Consider the following 22,876-nt stretch of genomic DNA (forward strand, 5'->3'; position numbering starts at 1 on the left):
ATTGGTTCCCGATCTGGTACCGGTTGAATACCTTGGTGTTACCATGCATTTTTTTTGTGTGTCCTGGGCTAAATTCCTTAGATTTCTGGTGACAATTTCAGTTGCTAGTTGTTCAGGCGTTACGTCTTGGTCTACATTAAATATTATAATTGAAGGCCCACGCTTTTTTGGCGGCTCCGCTGTTAGCCCTAACTTGACAAGTTTTGGGTTTTCCATTATTGCCTGTATATCTTCCTTATTTTCTGTTTCTATTATTATTCCTGTGCTTCTTGTTTTTCTTATTGTTTTAATTCTAGTAGTCCTCAAGTCATCTTTCATCTCTTTCATAAATTTAACCTTCAGTTCTTCGCTGGATTGGACATTTTCAGTGTTTTCCAGGGTTGTCGGTCTGAGAACCACCAGTTTGGTGTTTTCAAGAGTGGTTGCCTTTTTTCTTGTTGCCCTTCTTCGTTTGGTTGTAACTGATTTGAGCCATTCCTCAGCGCCTGGACATATGTGGGGGCACGCTGTTGCATTTGATTTGCCCCACATTGTTCGTAGATTTGTATTTTCACGTTTGCCTTTTCATTTTCTAGGAAGGTCTCTATCAGCATGGCTTCCATCTTATTGAAAATGTTTACAATCTGCGATCTAATACCTGTTGTAATTCTGTTTGATGGTTCTTTGAAAACATTCTCTAATGCCGTCTTCAAGGCTAGAGATTTTTCATACACTGTGCCTTCAGGCAATGTAGGATCCAAGGGAACTTCTGTTGACTTCTCTTCTCCAGTGTCCTTTGTAGATGGCATACTCTCTGGTTGGTCCCTTGCTACAGTTTGGGAACATGTTCCCCCACTCAGACTAGAGTCAATCTCAGATCGTTCTGATGGACGAAAAATAACTATGTTATTAGTATCAGACTGGAATTCAGGAGCCCCGCGAACAGAACCGCGAGCACTCTCACGATTTCCAACTGACTTCGATAAAACTGGTTCATCCTCTCCAATCAAACCACTTCCAACAACCTTTGCAAGTGTTTTATATCTAGGATTCAAACTTCCTGACTCAGTCTGCGTCGTCAACAAATTACTAAAAAGTTCCGCACGAGTCTCATGCTCGGCTGAGCGTACCTTTAAGCGCTCATTGTCCACTAGTGGAGTCGTATTCACTGCTTCCACATCTGCCCAAAAGCCCAAGATGCGACTAGCAGCAACAGCAGTAACCCCGCTTGATTCTGAAAACAAAAAATCTGTGAGGGCTTTTTTAGTCCTTGAAACCGCAGAACATATTCCAGAGACCTCCTGGACCTGTCCAGAAACGGGATCATCATCAAGTGGAGAGCTCAATATCGATTCCCATCTCTGTGTCACTTCTCTCCGATTCTTATCTGATACAAATGAACTGGAAGGATCAGACACGTCTACTTCCTCTAGCTCCGTTAACGTGGATGAGTCCACAATTAGCTTAGGGGGGCAAACTACATTATCTTTATCTATATTACTGATTATGTCCCTGTCTCCATGAGGCACCACCCTAGGGGTCAAAGGAACCTTACGACCTTTTAATGTTTTAAAAACCTCGGGAGATCTTAACGCTGATGACTCCGAGTCAGTAGAGGTACCTCCCTCAGAATCGCGTTTACCTTTTTCCACGTCAATAAAAACAGATTTTTTCCGTTTAGTTTTACTTTTATCACCCTTAGAACTTCCCTTGATTGATGTAACAACATTTTTACCCTTTTGTTTCTTACGGGGTTCTGGTTTATCCCCAGACTCGCCAGAGAACACCCCCTCTATATCTAAATCCCCAGCTATCTCCCTACTAGATTCTATATCCATAATGTATGTTTTGTTTAAAGAAAACTACCACGATTCTCCTTATCTCTAATAAGTCCTCTTCTTCCTGTAATAAAAGTTCTTTATTTATTTATTAAAGGGATCCTCTTCTGCTTGACTGTCCTGTATTCCTTACACTTACCTCTCACCTACAATAAAAATCTGGTTCAAAAAATATATATTTTCCAATGTTAACCAATGGGCAAAAATCAGCATAAAAGTTCTGATTTTGCCTAAACCTAATTCCTGTATCTCAGCTCCTAATCGCCAGATGGAGCTAGAAAAAATCTTTTAAATAAGTAATTTCTTTAAGAACTCACCTACCAAAGATGAGAACCTCAATCCCAATAGTTAAGCAGATATTGATTTTTAAAAGTTTGCTAATTTTAGCCCAAAACCAGCCCACCATAAATCGTATGTTAACCTATGGGAAAAAGTCCATCCATAGGAAAACATTGAATTTTCAAATTTTAATAACAAAATTCCACCTGAAATTATATAACCACCACAGATAGGTGTCACTATCCCTGTTATAGTGTATCCCTGGACACTAAAAAAGAATTAAAGCCGGGCAGCCATCTTGTCCCATATAAAGTCTATGGACCAATGCAACTTCTATGGGAAAATTCACTATAGGATTTCCACAATGCTTTTCCTATGGAGCAATGTTTCTCTATATGAAATGAGAGCACAAATTGTTGTAAAATTTAAATCAGTTATTTCTGTGTAAATATTCAACCCCAACTCCCAAAACTTAACCTCTAGACTCACCTATCCAAGCACCTATCCAAGATCAGGTAATCAACATCGGGAACTATAGAAAATACATCGCCAAGGACCCCGGAGTATCAGATGACACATGTTGACGATGCCATCTGGCCCCAGAAAAGGTCCAACACATCATCGCACGATGCAAGGTGATCACCCAGAAGGAGTATACTCGTAGATGCGACCAGATAGCGAGGTTAATACATCAGAAGGTAGCGAGGAAATACCAGTTGATCAAAAACGTGTACTGTATCAAAAGTATGAACCCCAGGATGTATTAGAGACCCTGACCCACAAGCTGTACTGGGACCGCGCCATTATAAAGGAGTAGATAATGCCGCACAACAAATCGGATATAACCCTTGTCGACAAGAAGGAAAAGGCTACCTATCTGATTGACATAGCGGTACCCAACACTGGCAACCTCCAGAAAACCCATGAGAAAAAGATTAGGCAGTACACGAACTAAGACAGGAGACCAAAGATATGTTGGATATGCAACAAGTAACGACCACCGTGATCATCGTCTCAACCACCGGAATGGTGCCAAAGACCCTACATAACAGCCTAGCAGGAACACGTCTCACAGAGAACATATACAAGGAACTCCAGAAAGGGGCAATCCTGAACACCAGTAGTATAGTCAGAGAGTTCCTCAACCAACAGTAACACCAGACATAACAACCACCCTGTGCACTTGGTACTAGTAACCGTCACGGGGTGGAACCCCATCAGGGAAAAATATAATTGCATTTATATTTATATTATTATCGATTTATTTAACCGTAAGGTCTTGTCTCTACACAGCCAGAAGGCAAGGAGAGCACGACACAAAATTGAAATGCATCCATCTCAGTGAGATTCAGGTGTGCATTCAAGGTATCAACTAACAGAGGAAGTTGATGCAAACATATCTATTTTGACAGAAGATGATGTGCTTACATATTCAGGTTAAGGTTACAATTGTCGCATGAAAACATGTATAATTATTTCCAGGTACTTATGACTAACACCGAGATATCATCAATACTTATTTACCAATCATAAACGTATTTCCAAATTCAGGCTGGAAATGCATACAGGCTTACAGAGTGACAATAAAATATATTCTCTAGTACTAGTTTGTTTGGTTTTAGAAGCATTGGAAACTAAGGCCATGTGGCTCAGTGATATTGTCTATAAATTGCGTGTGTTCTGAGGTCGATTTTCTGTTTGGTGGACGAACAATCCGAGTTTTCTGGAAAAAAGTCCATGCTACCCTCGCCTGAGACCGACTAACTCATCCACGTTGTGAAAAAGACCCATAATAATTCCTCCCGTCATGGCAGGGTTTGAATTCAGGTCTTTTTCATCCAGTGTAGGGAGGACTGCGATCCTACCAACTGTGCTACCAGGAGGGCTCTAGTACTAGTCATTTCTTTTGAGGATTGTGGAACCAACTGTGCTGGATGGGAACACGTTTTTGAGACACACTAAGCTATTGATGGTAGTCTGGAGCCGAAGTCTCGTGCGTCCTGGTTCTCGTCCCGCTGGCTTCTGCATCCAATAATACTTGAAATTGAAGGTGCGTCTAGGATCCCTGTGATGAGTTTTGCTAACAGAGTTTTGAGAGATTTTCTTCTGAAATCGGTATTTTCTATTGAGTTATAACGAGGTTGGAATAGAGAATCGACCTAAAGATTATCAATGGTCTCCTCGTTTGCCAGTTGACCAACCGCATGATCCAGTATTCTAGCCCATAGTCGGCTGAGCTATGCTTGTGGGGCTGAGGACCAGATTACGGGAGCATAGTGGGAATCTTTGAATATATAGTATCATTAGTGTAGAGTCCCTTACATCCACTAGTTCTTGCCTAAGCGCCCACATGGCTGCGCACGTCTTGGCTTTTCTATAATTCTCAAGTGAGCGAAAATAGGTTTCAATTGCTCACTGAGTGCTAAGCGATCAAATATTTAGACTGTTATGTAACTGTTTAACTATTGGTTTATTTTAATTCTCTCGTTTTGAATGAGTTGATTCACTTCAGCTGTTTATTTGTGTTTAGGTTTCATCACCAACATTTTACCGGCGGTCTTAGCAGCATTCGCTGCAGCTAGTTTTGGTGCATTGTGGACATCTGTATCTATGGATTATGGACCGAAGGTGAGTTGCCAAAATCGATTGTGTTCTAAATGTAAATACGTGAATTCATTGCAGTTGAATAGTACAATAGAAATGTTTCTCAATCACAATAATTTCATTTTTCGAGAAGCAACTTTACTTTTTTGTTGCTGAAGTACATCTTCTTCAAGAGTTACGCACCATTGGACAAAATCAGTGAACAGGGGTTTTGCATTAATAATTAATAGGGCCTTAATAATTGGAGGTGTTTACCCATCCACCACACAATCCCGACCCTTTTTACATCTGTTACAAATAGAAAATCGTAGCATTAGTTAAATTGGCAATTCCTACTGATTTTAGGCAGCAGTCCCTCCTCAGCTACGGTTTTCCAATCACGGATTTAACATAAAGTGGTTGTTTTATGTTTTATTTATGTTTAACATAAATTTTATATTTGAATACTCTACCAAATTTGTAGTTCGCGTGTTTTAGATGGGTCAGTCTACTCGTCTGAGACCAGCTAACTCAGTCACGTTGTGAAAAAGGCCCATAAAAATTCCTCACGTCATAGACTGGAGTCGAAGTCAGGTCTTTTCCACATAGTGTGGGGAGGACTTCGATTCTACCAACTGTGCTACCCACGAGGGGTGTTCTGCGAAGGGTCAAGATAATGTATAGTTTACGAGTGCGTACAAGTCATGGCATTCAGCGTACTCTGTCGTGGCTGTTATGTAACAGTCAAATACGTAATGAAGATAACATTCGATTAACTCCACATCCAAGTCTTCTTCATGATTTTTGGAGATGATTTTTCTTTGGACTTATGAAAGGGATCTTAATCACTGGCGTATCATCAAGATTTGGGCCCTTAAGTAGGTTAATTTTTTATGTAATTTTGTACATTGCTTGCGGGTCTATAATGTTAACAGGAAGGCCCTATTAGCAAGCATTTTTAAATTTTAATTTAAAATTTTATCTCTTGAGAAATGAAATCATAGACTCAGAGAATTTCATGTCTGCAGACATGAAATTCTATGAGCAGTGCAGACATGCTGCCAGGATTACTCATGGGATTATCCCTTTATATAAGGCTTTATATTAAGCCGCATTTGAGTACTGTATACAAATTTGGAAGCCTCGCTTTAGGAAGGATGTCGATCTGCTGGAACGGGCGCAGAGAAGGGCAACCAAATTGGTGAAGGAAACAAAAGGGTGATCTTATATAGAAAAGCTTCAGTTCTAAAAATTGCAGCGTCTCGAGACTGGACACCTGCGGGGAGACCTGATTGAGATGTTTAAACTCTTGAATGGATTGAGTTAATGACCCAAGTGGGCATAAATTTAAGTTGAGGAAGGGTGGTTGCAGGGTAGATGTGTGGAAGTTTGTTTTCAACCAGCGGGTGGTTAATTGTTGGAACAGGCTTCCATTTGTTATAGTGGAAGTAGATGGACTGAATAAATTCAATTCAAGGAAAAAAAGACAAATTCTTGGAGAGTACGATGGGTAAATTGGTTCTTTTTTTTTTTTTTTTTTTGGCTGATGCTATATAAGCTTGCTTTTTTGCATCATTTGCTATTACTACTACTACAACAAAACAGCTTAAAAAGTTTTTTCACACTAATTGCAATGAATTAAAGGCTTTTTATTCAAGATTAAAATTTTAATATTTCATTAATGTTCGCGCATATTAATGTTTATTTCTTGTAAATTCTTTCAGGCAGCAACTGATCGGCTACGTCAGACCAATCCGAAAATTATGTTTTGTGTTGAGCACAATGTCAGTGATGGAAAGAAACTTGGTGCTGCAGGCACCATAATGGCTCTGATAAAAGGTACGTTGTGGTCAATTGGCCTGGGTAGTTTCCATAAAAAATCGAACCTAACGTGACCAGAGTTTATTATTAAGTTTATCATAAATCAGGAACACATAATTCTTCAAATAAGAAAGTCCCCTTAAACTTCCCAACTCGCAATAAACTTCCCATAGCACGCATTCAGCGCGCATCCTAGAATCCAGCTGACCCGGGTGGAAGAATTAACTTGGTTGGGAAATAAAAACGGAAATGAGTCCTCCTTGAATTCTTAGTAAAAAGATTTCTCCTAAAAAGTAATGGTCCATTAACTCTTGAACCTTTCAAAGTTGCTTTCATTTTGTTTTATATATTTCTTTTTTCAGACATTCCTAGCATTCAAAAGGTGGTGGTTATTTCTGATAGCAATTCTTTATCCGGAGAATTGGCACAGATTACTAAATGGTAATGAAAAAATTATTTATAGTTAAATTATTTACTAGTATTAAATATTCTCTAGAATTAATGACAATATTTTTGTTAACCTCGTTCTTGTTGAATATATTTTAAATAGATAACTTAGAAAAACTGATTATACCCGATTATAACTAATTTCCAACTTATTTTAAATTAATCTTAACTCTAACTAACCAAATGCAGTCATGAGCCAAAACATTATGACGACCCCTGTCTCCACGAGTGGACGCATCCCACAGCACTTAGAAGTGTAAGATTACGTGTAGAGCTCGACCCGGTTGAAATTATACCCTGAAGTAATATTCATTTATTCATTGATCAGGTGAAAGTGTCCTTCACAGATTCATCAGCTGATGACAATTCCCTAAGAGTTTCTTTCTGTAAAGTTCATCTCCGCAAAATTTATCCGGATGGATGCTCAATTTCTTGAAGACTTCTAAGATATTAGCAAGATTTACTTCTAGGACATCTCTCAGAGAATTAAGATTGGTGAAAATATCCAAAGCGGAAGGCAAGAGTCAGGATGATCTCTTCTCGCTTTTTAGATCCAGAGATTAAAGATGATACAGCTGGGGCAGCAATTCGCCACATTAGGAGCTGTGCTGAAGTGAAGCTTTTTCTTGTAGCCATCAGATCCCTCCAAGGAGTGATGCCCAGATTTGCCTGGAGGATGGATCTGTAAATAGTAAGAGGGTTACCCATCACCCTGTTCATCTATCCTAGTATCCAATATTCTGATCCTGGTATTTATTTAGGTAGGAAGCAGAAGCAGGAGATCATATCTAAGAAGCATAAAGCGATACAGGGGAATAATTTCAGGATGCACTGACAAATCAGCGCTGGATTACGCACTGCCACGAGCTAAGGTCGTATGACCCACAGTGCTGCGAACGTCTTCTTTATCATCCTATCAAAGTGAGCCCTTCGTCCCAGGTGAGTCCTAGGTCTGTGTAGGACTTTACCCTTTGCACTCGTTTGTCGCTTACAAAGATTTGAATGTCGTTTTTAACTGTCTTTGTGGTTATCATTATTTGAGCTGATTTTGAAAGGTTCAGTTGAAGCACGATTGTTTCAAGAGAACAATGGTCGCGATATCTGACTAGAAGCCTGGAAGTTTATATCATGGTTCTGATGTGAAATGGTCGAATTTTGTTACATGGTGTTCTCCAATTATTTCCACACAACTTTGGGCAACGCTAACAATTTTCACCAGTCATATCAGAAGGAAAAGTCATCAAAAACTGTGAGGAACACAAAAATTCGGAAAAGTTGTTTGTCTTAATCCTATCAATGGACAGTTGCAGAACAGGGAGAAGAGAGAGAGTGTCCAAGCTGTCTTTCAAGAACTTCATGAACGCTCGTCTCATTCCGAACAAGCCTAGAGGCGAAAAACCTGAAGAAATGAAAATATACAGCCATCCTCCGGATGTCAGCTAAGACAGTTTTTTTTTTGTCTGGAACTTTCTTCAGTATTATCTTCAACAATTTGTATATTGCACTGCATTGCATTGTAATGAATTCATTGTATTTCAATGAATCGCAATGAATAAATGAATAATCTAGTCTGTGTTTATTGTTTAAATGTTAAAGGATATATGAAAGTGATGTTCCGCATGATCAATGTGACTTTAAATCAATATTTGTGATTTATTCATTCTAGCTGTTCTCTCGCAGACTTTCTAAGCTGTGGAAAAGATGCTAATGGTTGTATCCCATTGCTGGAGTTCGCGCAGCTACCTTTCAACCATCCCCTGTACATCTTGTTCACCTCTGGAACAACAGGACCACCGAAGCCGATAGTTGTATCTGCAGGAGTAAGTGTGCATCAAGATGATTCATATTTGTTTGGTTAATTCCCTTAAATTTGATATATGTAAGTGCATAAAAAGGATGTTATGAGTAGTTGACAATGACTATGTTTACAAACGCAGTTGAAGCTACCTAAAAATAGCTGAGTGTCCACTTCTAAAACAAAATGTAATCAAACGCTAATTGATACCAAACCAATAACAATATCTCACCACAATATCAGAACTATCTCATCTTCAGTTGTCGAGATTTCAATAAAATTTTGCTGAACATCTATAAATTAATAAAACCCACTAAAACCCCAAAAACTGCAATGAAAGCGCATGTCATCAGAGAATGACCATCGTCGTGAAAATTATAAATGTTTCATATCATGAATAAAAAGTTACACAAGGAACTTAACTCCACTCGTCAGTGTTCCAATTGAAGTCGGTGAGAGCTCCAATCCAAATAGCCGTGCAGACATTATCCCCTATTGATTTTGGTTGTTAAGGCATTGGTATTGGTCGTCTTTTGATGTTATTGACCGTTGCCAACGTTCACATATTCTGCAGTTAAGTGTTCCTGCCTCGTGGAATTGTTACCAATGTCTTGAAATGACACTTTCAGACAATTTGAAGACTTTGATATCTCCATCCTTCCAACAGCTCTTTGTTGCTGACAGTCATCTAGATGGTATATCTCATTATTCTATTGTATAGTTGAAGAAAATCTATTCTTCTGCCTCGCAGGAATAAAAGTGAAAAATACCAATTAGACATCCTGTTTCTGAAGTTAGTTTGCTAGTTTAAAATTGCATTTTCTTACAGAGATGTAAAAACTTCTCATCTTTTTTTTTAATTTTTTGCAGGGAAAGCTTCTACTTGGATTAAGAGATGACATTTTACACCGCGATTTGAGCCAGAGTGACATTTTACTCCAATTTGTAAATGTAAGTGAATTTTATATAAAACAATCCGACCACATTAATGTGGACTGGTGTTTATTTAAAGATTAATTTTAAAAAGACAGGAATGGAATAATAATTCTAATTTGTACAAGGGAGTTATACAAATAAGGTTTTAAGAACATCAGCGACTAAGGCCATATTGCTTGTGTATATTGTCTGTAAATTGCGCGTATTCTCAGGTCCATTTTCTGTTTACTGGATGAAAAACCCGAGTTTTGGGGAGGAAAAACCAATCTACCCTCGCCTGAGACCGATTAACTCAGGCACGTTGTGAAAAAGGCACATAAAATATCCTCCTGACATCGACGGGACTCGAACTCGGGTCTTTTCCACACGGTACCAGGACAGTGATCCTACCAACTGTGCTAACCACGAGGGCAGTTTTATTTGCATCAGGATTACTACACTACACCAGCTTCTACATAAAAATTTTGCAGAATCAGATTAAACAATAGTCAGATAGAGTATGGCAGATGAGTCAGAATTCCTCATTGTGGTGTAGCACCTACCATAGGATCACCAATAAGAGATCGTTGCCATTGTGAAAATATTTGTCTTCTCCATTGAAAAACAATTAAGGTATAGCAAATAAACGTCAGTCAGTTTAAAGGTGGACATAAGTGGTATTATTTGCAATTTGTAATATTTTATATCACGCATAAACTTTACATGTTTTAATAAGAGAGGCTTTGTGTCTTTGTAGGTTGGATGGGCAATGTGGAATGGGATGATAGGAAAACTGGCCACAGGAAGTAGTATAGTGTTGTACAATGGAAGGCCTCTTTCGAATTTCAACGTGACTTGGGATCTTATCGAGAAACTTGGAGTAACCGTCTTCATAACATACCCATACTTTCTTAAATGCATGGAAAACTCAGGGTGCAGACCGAGTGAGTAGAAACTTAAATACGAGTATAATGTCCATCTATAGTATTATTAGTTCTAACTACTTGGGATTGTACAAAAAAACACCTATTTTTAACATTTTATCACCATTGTATGAGATACACTTTGACGTATCTCAATTATCGGTTGTCCCTCACCACTGCTTATCTCAGTTACCATAATTATTTGCTATATGACTCCTTTAGCTTCAAAGGTGGTACTTGTACTTGGAACAAGTACCACCACTGGAACATTTGGATCTCTTTTTGGAAATCCAAATTACGTGGAACTCTTTGACTTCCTTTCTTTGAAACTCGACCTTCCCCAGTCTATCTGTTCTAGAGGGCGGTGGCTTCGATTTTCGCAACCCCATGTAGCTTCAGTATTCTAGTTACACGGACCAAGCTGGTCGAGATGCTAAGGCTTTTACGGTTATTGATGATCTCGAACAGTTTATTCATTTACCTACTAGAATACCAGACAATATTAATCACATACCCAACACTCTTGATCTTTTTTCTCACCAACGACCATTCAAAGTACACAGTCAATTCTAGCGCTCATCTAGGAACCTCAAATCATAAATCTGATAATCTCGATGTTTGTTCAGATATTGTTAATGAAGTTATTCTTGAAGTGAAATCCGTTATTCTGCATTCCACCGTAAAATCTCTCCTTTTTCTAAACCTTGGTTTTCTATAAATATGCTAAGGCTGTTCAAGATAAGAATGTTGTTTATGACAATTGGCTTGCTCTAGTTTCATTTTCTGCTTCACTAAAGCACGTAACAATTGTGCAATAGTTACCAATCAATCCAAACTCGAATTTGGATAGGCAAAGAGCACAAAACTTGTTTCTTGTTTAAATGGTATGTCAGCTTTCTGATCTCTTGTCACAGCTATTGGCTGCAACTTCAGTCCATCGATATTCTCATCTCTATTACAACCTGATAGTTCTATTGCAACTTCAAATAAAGATTAAACTGACCTGCTATTTGCACACTTTCTCCTCAATGCCTCTTGTGGTTTTCTGACAGAGGATATTGGGAGTATTCTGAAAAATCTGGATACCAAGAAAGATGCATGTCCTGATGGTATTTCTCGCCTTTTTCCCAAATCCCCTGCTCCTGATCTTATTCATGTTCGTGACGCCTTTTCACACATTCTTATTCCACCGGAGTTTTCCCTACTGCATGCAAATTTTCTCGTATCCAGCAAGTTCTTAAAATGAATTACAAATCCCCTTCCATCCAACTATCATCCCATTGCACTTAGCTCTACTCTCTCTCTCCAAGGTAATGGAGAAATTCATCAACTACCACCTCTTAAACTCTCTCGGAGGAGACTTCCATCTGATGAAAGATCACCAATATGGATTCCGAAACTGTTGCTCCCCTGGCTTAAGTTACTCATCTTTGGACACATTCAATGGAAAAATTTGGCGAAATCTAAGCATTTGCCCTTGACATTTCTAAGGCTTTGGATCGCGTATGGCATAATGGTCATCTAAATGGGCTGTCATCTGATGGATTGCCAACTGTTGGTCGCAACTGGGTATCCAGTTTAATCTCACCACTCATTATTAGTGATGATAGAGGGGTCTCTGTCTTCTAGCTTCTCCACTAATGTTGGCGTAATCTATGGTTAAGTTTCTTTTCAGACACTAACGAATATTCACTAACAAATATTTCAATGGCGATCTTCAGGTAATTCTTCAATGAGGGTAAGGAAACTTACTTAGCTCCAATCTTTCTAAAGCTCAGTCTTGTCTTATTTATCGCAAAAAAGGAGTCTAGTGCTTCTATGCTCTACCTCTTCAATGACATTTCATTTCAGAAGTTTGAAATATCTCTCAAATCTTCTGAAATATTTCTAGAGAAGATGAGAACTCTCTATTAAGGATTACCTATTAGACTTTTTGTGTCCATTGATATACCACGCTGCAATTTATTTTTAGATGAAATCATGGACTACTTTTAGGGGGGCAATTTCATTAATTCCCGTATTCTTTGATCTCCAAAGTCATAAATAAGTTAATCCCAAAGCATTTGCCTGGTTCTCTACCAAAAGCTAAAAGCTGAACTGGTTTCAGCCCGTGTGAAGAACAGACAGATTCTGGCTTTGGACAATTAAACAACCTTTAGTTTGTTACTAAGTATCATCATCTCTGTACCAACAGAATTTATAACGGTCTCTCCTTTTATTTTCTTTATAGGAGCTGGCCAAAAACTGAAGACCCTTCGTTCAATCATTACCTCAGGTTCAGTGTTAACATCGAAGAATTGGGACTATGTTTACCAACACATCAAGTCTGACGTTTACTTGTCCTCAAGTTTTGGTAATAAATAAGTAAACTATTGAATAATCGTAGTTATAAACAAAATAACAAGATCAAACATTGAACACGTAATTTAAAAGCCTTCTAATCTTTTAGGAAGTACAGACGTCATGTGCTCTGTTGCGGGCTGCAATGCCATCCTTCCTGTTTATTTTGGGGAAATTCAGGCTCCTAGTTTAGGTATGGCAGTGGAATGCTTCGATGAATCCGGTAAGGCTAAGTTCCATTATTTTCAGTGAAAAAACGCTGAAATTTCTTTTAATTGGTGTTGGAAAACGAAAGCAGAAGTTTACGACAACTTTTGGTTATTGAGAATTTTTCCTTTTTTTTTTAATAGGAAAATCCGTTATAGGTCAAAAAGGAGATATGATTATCAGAAAGCCTTTCCCTTCACAACCACTAGGCTTTTATAATGAAGCAAGTGATAATAAATACAAAAAAGCTTACTTCAGCAAATTCCCTGGTAAGTGTTGTTAATGATTACCACCTGAAGTTACAGACTCAATTAATACTTAGCTAAGTACACTTACCATTAACTGGTCAGTCCCAGCAGAGAGTAGGGTGGCTACTCTCTCCTGGGGCCGACTAACTCAGCTACGGTGTGAAAAAAGTACAAAAAATCCTGGTATCATTGACGGGAATCGAACTCACACATTTTCTACTCGATGTGGGGAGAATGGTGATTATATCCACTGTGCTGTTTGCGAGGGTTTAGTGCATGGTGAGGTCACCTGAATGCCAATTTCATCATACCATTGGGATTCAATTGACATTATTGGTAGACTCTGAAGTGGTTCCTTGGTCGGGAGAAGTGCAAATTTCTCACTCATTCATAGACTTCTTGAGACGTCTGCATTTCTTTATCATTTCAGGCTTTGTGAAAGGAAAGTCTTTCCTGACAAATCAATCCAGGACATATGGCTTCAAGAAAACTTGATTCGGTTGTAGGTATGGTCCGAAAAATGGCAACTAAACTTTAATGTTTCTAAACTACGCAATACACATACATATATGGTTAAGTATGCAGTATGGTGCCCTTGTGGGTAGCACAGTTGGTATAATCACCATTCTTCCCTCACAGGCTAGAAAAGATCTGAGTCCGGTTCCCGTAATGACGCGATGAATTTTTTATAGGTCTTTTTTCAAAACATGGTTGAGTTTGTCTGTCTTAGGCGAGGGTGGCATGGTTCTTTACTTTGCTGGAAACTTGGGTTTTTCTTTCAGCAAATCGACCACAGAACACACGCAATAGGCATAAGCATAAGCATAAGACGCACAAGGTGGGCATTCCGTTGAGACCTATAGTATCATTTGTGGGTAGTCCCACTTATGCTTTATCTGGATTTTTAGCTGGAGTCATCTCTCCTATAGTGGGACGCTCCAGTTTAGTAATCAGAAACAGCAAGGAATTTGTGAACTTTATAAGAAGCCAATCTATAGGTGAAGACGAACTCATGATTTCGTTTGATGTGGTATCCTTGTTCACATGTATCCCCATTGAACATGGGGTGCATTGTGTAAGATCGGCCTTGGAACGAGATGATTGCTTTAGTGCTAGATCTTTACTAAGCATTGATGATATTTGTAAAGGTGTGGAATTTTGCCTCGCAAGCACTACCATGGTGTTTCAAAAAGTTATGTATAAGCAGGTCCATGGCACGGCCATGGGTTCCCCCATCAGTGCCATTGTGGCCAATTTGGCAATGGAGGAACTGGAAACTAGGGTGTTTCATCAGTTGAATTTCCCCATGCGCGAGTGGAGGAGATATGTGGACGATACCTTCACTATTTTAAAAAAGGGAAAGGAAGATGAGGTGCTCAATATGCTCAACAGCTTTTCCACATTTATACAATTTACCTCGGAGGTGGAAGAAGCTGGGTCCCTCCCGTTTCTGGATGTCTTGGTGAGCAGAGATGGATCTAGATTAAAAACAACGATCTATAGAAAGCCTATGTGCCGTGGCCAATTTGTTCATTATAGCTCAGCACAGGCTTGTCATGATAAGAACAGTGTAGCCAGGGCATTGTTGAATAGGGTGGGGACCCACTGTAGTACCCCTGAAGAAAAGGAAATAGAAATTTGCAAAGTCACGGCAGACCTCAGGAAATGTGGATACCCCCAGAGGGTCTTGGACAAATATATTCATAGGGTTGAGTCCAATCGTAGGGAGTGGCCTGCCCCTGTGGCTACTGCATGCATTCCTTACTATCCGGGCCTTTCAGAACGTATTGTACGGGCATTGCGGGAGTGCCAGACTCGCTGTGTGCAACTTCCGGGTCGGAGGTTGCACACAGTGATATCCCAAGTTAAAGATCCCGTAGCCCAGGACCATACTAGCAATGTGGTCTACGAGATTAAGTGCCCGGATTGTGAGGAGTGTTATGTGGGGGAAACGGGCCGACGTTTAAAGGACCGTCTGGGGGAACACACGACCGCTATCAAGACTGCTAACTATGCGAGGTCTGCTGTGGCAGAGCATTTCTGGGAAAAGCAGCATCGGATCTCCCCTGAAGACGCGGTCATTACCGACCGCGCCCATGGATTTTGGGAACGCAAGTGGCTCGAGAGTTTGCGAATCGGTTCATCCAGTCACAATACTATTAATAGGGACAGGGGGATCCGTTTACACCCCCTGTTTGAGGCAGTTGTCCTCAGAAGGGATGACCGTTTCTGTTTGACACGCTCCCGAGCCACTTCCATTTCCGATACGCGCATGGAGAATGTAGATCATGTGTCTGATGATCACGTGCATGAGTGCCATGGACCGGCTACTTAAGGATGTGTTTTAGCACTGGTAGTATGCTGTTGAAGAAGGAGACGGCAGTTCTCCGAAAGCTCCAGATTTTATTGTTTTATCGCTTTTAACCTAGTTTATTTTAATTAATTTTATTGTTTTTAATTATATTTTAACTATAATTTAATCAGTGTTTTATTTTATTTGCATCATATTTCATTGTATATTATTTCATTGTATAGTAAATTTTTAGTTTAATTCCTGGCTGGTGTTTATCATTAATTATTATAGCATCCAGTTACTACCCACGGACTCTTGAATTTCATCTGTCCATCTTCCATGTTGTCTTCCAGGTTTTCTTTTAGCTCCTTTTGGGTACTATTCTGTTAATTTCTTAGTTCATATGTCACCATGTCTTCGAGCTATGTATCCTGCCAAAGTCCATTTCAGTTCTTTAGTTTTGATAAGAATATCCTTTACTAGCGTACGATTTAGTGCAATTGCATCATTTCTGCACGTAGCCAACTACTTAAGTAGTTATGAATTGGCATCATTAAGTATATCTCATATTGTGAATACCTTCACAACGAATTGCCATGATATTGCACTACCTCGAATAAGTAACGCTTCATCATAGGAGAAGACTATTGTTACTTATTCTCAGCGGATACCATCACCCATACGGCACCGTTTCAGAGCTTATTGGCTCCTCATCAGTGGGTGGGCAGGTACCCTGGTGTTGCAATGATGACAACCCAGTTGCGAAGCCTTCAATTTTGCATTAGCCAAAAACAAGCGTTGAAAACACGACAGTTTGGTCTTCGAATATCGTTAATAAATGTATTGAAGAAAGAGAATCTATAGGACGAATTTAGCTGCTGATTGCTGCTTCAATGTCCAGCTATGAAGACAATCAACAGACTGGATCAGATGATTGGAACTAAAGCTTTGTTTAACTAGGACGAGTTAGTAGGTCATGAACGACAGTTTCATGATCCATGTTCTGTTCCATGGTTTTTCATCCAGGGAACAGACAAACCGATCGAAGATTGAATACTACTATAGACACGATACAGTGATGCCAAATGGCCTAAGCTGCCTTGGTGCTTAACATACACTTCTTAAAAGGATAATAAATACAGTCATTCACATGTAGAGACTACATCTACTTTTGTCTAAAAAATATAAAAAAGGCTCACAAATGTTTCTTCCTTCTTATTGGAAGAATCCTTCAGCCATCATCGGCCAGTAACCGAACTCAGACCTTCTGTATGCAGTGTGGGAAAGTAGTTGCTACCACTGCACTTGCAGCAAGGGCTCGAATTATATCGTATTAAAATGTCACACTGTTAGATAATTTTTGATATTTATGTAATCTTTTCCAGTCATTCCAAAAGCTAACATGTCTATCGTTTCTTGTAGGAGTGTGGACCCAAGGAGACTTTTGCTGTATTAATCCTGCCACGCGTGGTATTGTGATGTTGGGACGAAGGTGAGAGTTCTTCTGTGAGCTAAATTAACTTTGATGTGAATTCTGCCACATATTACGATATGGATAAAATACGATAATTAATTTCATTTATCTCATTCTGTGCACAACAGTTTTCCATAAACATATTTTCATTCTAGACTGTAGTTAATTAGTCTTACGTGAACATGTAGGGTTTCTCCCCTTCTGAAAATATACACTTCCATGTATTGACAAACAAAAAAAAATTATAGACAGCAGTTACTGATCTCTCATGGCCTTAGTTACCTAGAAGTTTACTTTGAACAGGTCAACCCAGATGTTTCATTTCATTTTCACCTACGCTAATTAGACGTGTTAGCATATAAAGCACGTATTGTCTTCACCATGTCCGTCTGTCTGATCGCGTGTAATAATTCGACTATTAAGGTCATTACTTTTTTTCTCTTTTTTTGTTTTGCGGTAACAGTTTACTAAATACACAAATCATGAATCATTACAAGTTATTTATTATAGTAATCACAGCAGAAACGTTAAATTCATGCTAATTTCAATTATTATTAAAATCCAGTAATAAATAAGTAAACTGCATTACGAAAGCGTGGATAGCATACTACTATTATTTAATTTATTGAATAACCGTGCGTGAAATACGTTTCACACGCTGATGATTATAATTTATTACAAATAGAGTGCATATTATGTTGGGAGGAATGCGCAGTAAAGTGAAAACAATTGTTTTTATACTGTATATTATACAAACTTATAATGATTATAATCAGTATTTTTTCGGTTTGCACTAATGATGGATAATTTGGATTTACATTTTTTCGTTTGTTATATTAAAATCATTGACAAAAGACTTTATACCTCATTGAGTACAAATCTGTACAGGTTGTTCGACTACAGTAATCTGAAGCCAGAATGGGAAAATGTGTGATCAATTAGACTTTGAAAAAGGTCTTATCGTGGATGCACGTTTAGCAGGAGCTACGATTCAATTAATGAAAGACAAAACTGGTTTCTCAAAAGCGTCTATCTCAAAGGTTTTTTATGAGTGGAAAGCAAGGGGTCCTTCCACATCTCAAATGTGACAGAAAAACAATGCTTCGAGAGGAAAGCCGTCGTACTCTAAGAAGGACCGTACGGAAAAATAGCACATCCAGTGAACAGCAGATAACATCTGAATTCAACCAACCCCAGAAATACTCTATTTCAACCCCTTACCATGAGCAGAAAATTTACTGTTATTCGAAGCAAAGCCAGCCCGATTCCATAAAGGTTCCTATTTTTTTGGCCAGTGTATATACTACGTGCAGTTATTGAAGAATATTCCTAGTTTTCTTTTGTAATTTTTTAGTTGCTGTTAATTCTGTATTTCTAGACGTGTGTTACAAAATAAAAAATTAAATCAAAGAAAATATGTTAATCGAAATATTTTACTTACAGCGACACTGTTCTCAATCCTTGTGGTGTAAGGTTTGGTACATCAGAAATTTACAGTATTGGTAAGTCCCTGTACACATTTTCTTTAATCATATTGTGGAATGATTGTTTTCTATTATATATTTGATATTGATTCTCAACTATTCTTTGGAATTTAAGAAATGCATTTTTTTTTCTAGTTGAAGAGTTCCATGAAGTACAGGACAGTATCTGTGTTTCTCAGTTCAATAATAGTTACGAAGAACGGGCTATCCTCTTCCTGAAGATGGCACCAGGTCAAACGTTTTCAGAAGACCTTGTGACTAGAATTAAACACAAAATTGCAGAAATTTCCAAACTTATTGTTCCAGCTGTTATCATTGAAACCAAAGACATTCCAGTATGTTTGAACATTATCTCTATTAGCATTTTTCAATTAAAATCAGTATACACGATTGTAACTGGGTGGATTTGTGATGTCTTTTTTCTTTATTATAGTACACGATAAATGGCAAGAAGGTCGAAGTTGCTGTGAGAAATGCCATAGCTGGAGAAAAATCGATTAACAGGACAGCAATGCAAAATCCTGAAGCTGTGGATCTCTTTTTTAACATTCCACTCTTGCAAGATTTCTCAGACTCCCCAAGTATGGAGTTATGAAGTCTTTCAGCACGGAAGGAAATTAAAATGTGTAATCAATTGATGATTAAAAGAGAAGGCAAAATTCCTCTAACGAGAAGTATTTATGAATTGTTTGCTTTAGGCGCATCAGAAACCTAGCCCATTAGGGACGTATATGTCTGTAATTTGTTGTTTGCTAGACAAAAAACCTGAGTTTCCGGGAGAAAACACCATGCTATCCTCGTCTGAAACCAACTAACTCAGCCATTGCGAAAAAAAGACCATAAAAATTCGTCGGGTCATTCGAACTCGGGTCTTTTCCACATGGTGTGGAGAAGATAGTGATTATACCAACTGTGCTACCCATGAGGGCCGTCCAGAAGGATGATTTTACTAGACTAGCGTGACCTTCGCAGGTTTCAGTGGTTATAATCACTGTAATTCCCACAACGAGTGAAAAAAAGGGGGGGTTCGAATCTAGTCAATGATGCCAGGAACTTTTATGGTTATTTTTTTTTTTTTTTCACTCCTTGTCTGAGTTATTAAGTTTCAAAAGAGTATAGCAAGGTTCCCTTCCCGGAAAATCGTGTTTTTCGTCCAGAAAAACAGGCAAAACGACTACAGAATACATGGAATTTACAATTATAATAAACACGGGTAGATGAGATAGTTCTTGGGTGGCTCTAAATGACATTTTTTTTTTATAATAATATAACCTGCGCCAGTGGCAGTGGTTGTAATCACTGTCCTTCCACAGCGAATGGAAATTGCCTGGGATTTAAATGTTGTCAATGACACAAGAAACTTTTATGGGATTTTTTTCACTGAGTGGCCAATTTAGCCGGCCTAAGTTACACACCAATTAAACTATCACACAATGGAGAATTTCTTTCATCTTTTCTTGGCTTTGTCTTTTTAAACATGTCGATTCTCCCAATTAGTCCACTCACTCGCAGCTATGCTTCCACACGCATTCAATATCTTTTTGGGCCTCGGGATTTCTTAGAATTTCCACCTGTTCTGGACTTGGATGGAGCGATCTGCTTTTTGTGGCTGGATTCCATAGAAGACTCGAAAGTCTTGTATGGAATCAACTTTTCTTGGAGTTTCCTTGACACCGTCAGAGGGCGTCCAGATGATCTCGTTATTGTTGTGTTAAGCTCATTTCCGTGCCTTCCTTTCAGGGTCAAGTCCAAGTTGGAATTTGTGGGCTGAAAGCGAAAAGAGACCTCATCGACCCTAGAAGTGGAGCAAAACTCAATGGAAAGTCGAAACACTGACGCAGAAAAATGCAAAGTATTTGTAATGTGGTATGTACTTACCGGAACTCTTAAATGGTGACTGGGACCTGGTTACTGTGTGGTTCCAGCTGGACTTTTTCTATTGTTTGGATTCTTGATTCTTCTTTAGTGCCATATTTAGAATGAATTTCCAACTGTGTGTGGGGTGGACAGGTGTTGTTCCTGCAGATATTTGGGCAGGTCTTATTGCGAGGGCTTCTACCTAATAATGACTGAAATTGTCTAGTATTGCTGAATTTGGGAATTCCGGCTGATTGTTTCAGGATATTGTTAATAGTTCGTATTAGGGAATCTTGCATAAACAATGATAGAGGATGATGCTAATTGTTTATCTTTGGAATTACATGATAAATTTGGAATTTATCGTTCTAAATAGTTTGTGTGTTTTATATCGGTTGGAATCTAATAAAGTTTACTACAAAAATGTGTTAAATTGTAGGAAAGAAGCTGTAAAATAGCAGTGCCAACAGCAACAAAAAAACACTTATGAATGGAGTATAAAAATCTGGTCTATAGAATGAATCAGTGCTTGAATTATGGTGGATAATTTTTGAAAAATGAGGCAGTTATTGTTAACTAATAATACTCTTTTTCATTTAACTCACCTCTGTGTGCTTTTTTTTCTTTTTTGAGTGATTGTGCAATGCCTGGCCACTTTATTAGCACAATAATACGTCTTTGGGCAAGACTGTTATTGTGTTTTGGGAGCATCGGCAACTAAGGCCATGTTGCTCCTTGCATATTGTTTGTAAATTATGTGTATTCTGAGGTCGATTTTCTGTTTGTTGGACAAAAAACTCAAATTTCAGAAAGAAAGAAACTATGCTACTCTTGCCTGAGACCGACTAACTCGGCCGTATGTGAAACAGGCCCATAAAAATTCCTCCTGTCATCGAGTGGGGAGGACGGCTAACCTACCAACTGTGCTACCCACGAGGGCTGGGAAGACCTTAAGATTATATTCGTTCCCATATTTATTCGTTTGTTGTAGGGTTTTAGGCGCACCAGAGGCTAAGGCCACTTTGCGCCAAATATATTGCCTGTAAATTGTACACGTTCTGTTGTCGATTTGTTGTGCGCTGAGCGAAAAACCTGAGTTTCCTGGAGAAAAAAACTTCTCTCTGTGTTTTCACAAATTGGTAATAAACCCACAATATGCTAGAGTCTTTCATACGTTCTTCCAAGGAACCACAATATGGTTTCTTGGAAGAACGTATGAAAGACGTTTTTATCAGATAAAAGTAAAGTGTAAAGTGTATTTAGTGTCTAACGACACCAGGGGTTCCCCCCATCTCCGTGTTGCTTTCATTGTGGGTGTACCAGTTCGCTGGGAAGGCCAGAGATTTAAAAGTGTATGGATATTGTACATGTGTAGTATTGTGTTCTGTTGTTCATCTGGCCGTTTAGCCAGATGAACAAGAAGACCGTCCCCTCACCCAACCAGGGATGGGGAGAGAAAGTGGGCTGGGCAAGGGAGCCCGCCCATTTCGCCATAGCGGCAATTTGCAGTGCCCTCCAGCAAGTGCAGTTCAATGATGACTCGTTGGTGGGGCCTGGTCCTTTTCTAGGTGTGTGGATTCATCCTGGGAGCGACGACATCCTGGCTGGTGCCACTCCCACTGGTTCCTAGGTCGATGCTGTTTCAGTGATAGTATTGGTGTTCCATTTATTCTGCTGCATATTACGCCGTTTGTCCTTAGTATTTTGCGATCCTTTCCTTTGTGTTGATGTTTTATCAGTTTGCCTTTATTTATTATTTGTGGTCATCTGTTCGTTGTGGATGGCTATTTCTGCTCGCCGTCTATTGAAGACGTCAAGTGCAAATCGGCTGAGGGCTTTGTATTCATCTTCTGAATCCAGTAGATGGTACTCTTGATTTTTCGGCAAGTACTGAATCTCAGTTATAAGTCTGCTTCTGTGTTCTTTGTAGCATTCACAGTCGTGCATAATATGCTGCCAGGTTTCAGGTTCTCCACAGGTGCATGTGGACTCTTCTATTATTCCGAGTGCGTTCAGTTTTGCTTTAAATGGGCCGTGGCCGTCAGGAGGAAGGTTGTATTTAGCCCAGGATAGAACCACGAGGGGGCTTTTGGGTACATTTTTGCGACTATCGGTATGAAGCTTCTTGTAACTTGACCATTTGGCGACATCTCCCATCTGTGCTGCCAAATCTTCAACATGTGAGCCACTATTCGTTGTTTCTCTGTCGTCCGGCTGTTGGTTGGGTCCAAAGTAAAGTCATAGATGGAGGCAGGCATATCCTTGGACAGTAAATACATGAGTCCACGTCTAGTCACCTCGAGGTCCAGCGGAAGAGGTCTTGCCAGGACCTGCAGAGCGTTGGTGCTCGCCGTTTTGCAGGCCCTAGTTATAGTTAGAAGTATATTTCTTTG

At 39.1% G+C, this 22,876-nt stretch overlaps 1 protein-coding gene across 1 annotated transcript; it reads left to right on the forward strand.

Annotated features, from left to right (window-relative positions):
- The first annotated feature begins 2,760 nt into the window (after positions 1-2,760).
- LOC150090192 (acetoacetyl-CoA synthetase-like) lies at positions 2,761-19,221 on the forward strand. Its single transcript, XM_090390194.1, has 13 exons — positions 2,761-2,840; positions 3,373-3,461; positions 4,627-4,724; positions 6,404-6,518; positions 6,863-6,941; positions 8,614-8,767; positions 9,613-9,693; positions 10,415-10,601; positions 12,811-12,933; positions 13,030-13,143; positions 13,271-13,396; positions 18,762-18,961; positions 19,060-19,221. Exons 1-13 carry the CDS (start codon positions 2,761-2,763, stop codon positions 19,219-19,221), a joined length of 1,608 nt encoding a protein of 535 aa, XP_090246320.1.
- Positions 19,222-22,876: the final 3,655 nt, after the last annotated feature.

Source organism: Mastigoproctus giganteus, chromosome 2, assembly GCF_048544385.1.
Source record: "Mastigoproctus giganteus isolate SK-2022 chromosome 2, ASM4854438v1, whole genome shotgun sequence".
NCBI lineage: Eukaryota > Metazoa > Arthropoda > Arachnida > Uropygi > Thelyphonidae > Mastigoproctus > Mastigoproctus giganteus.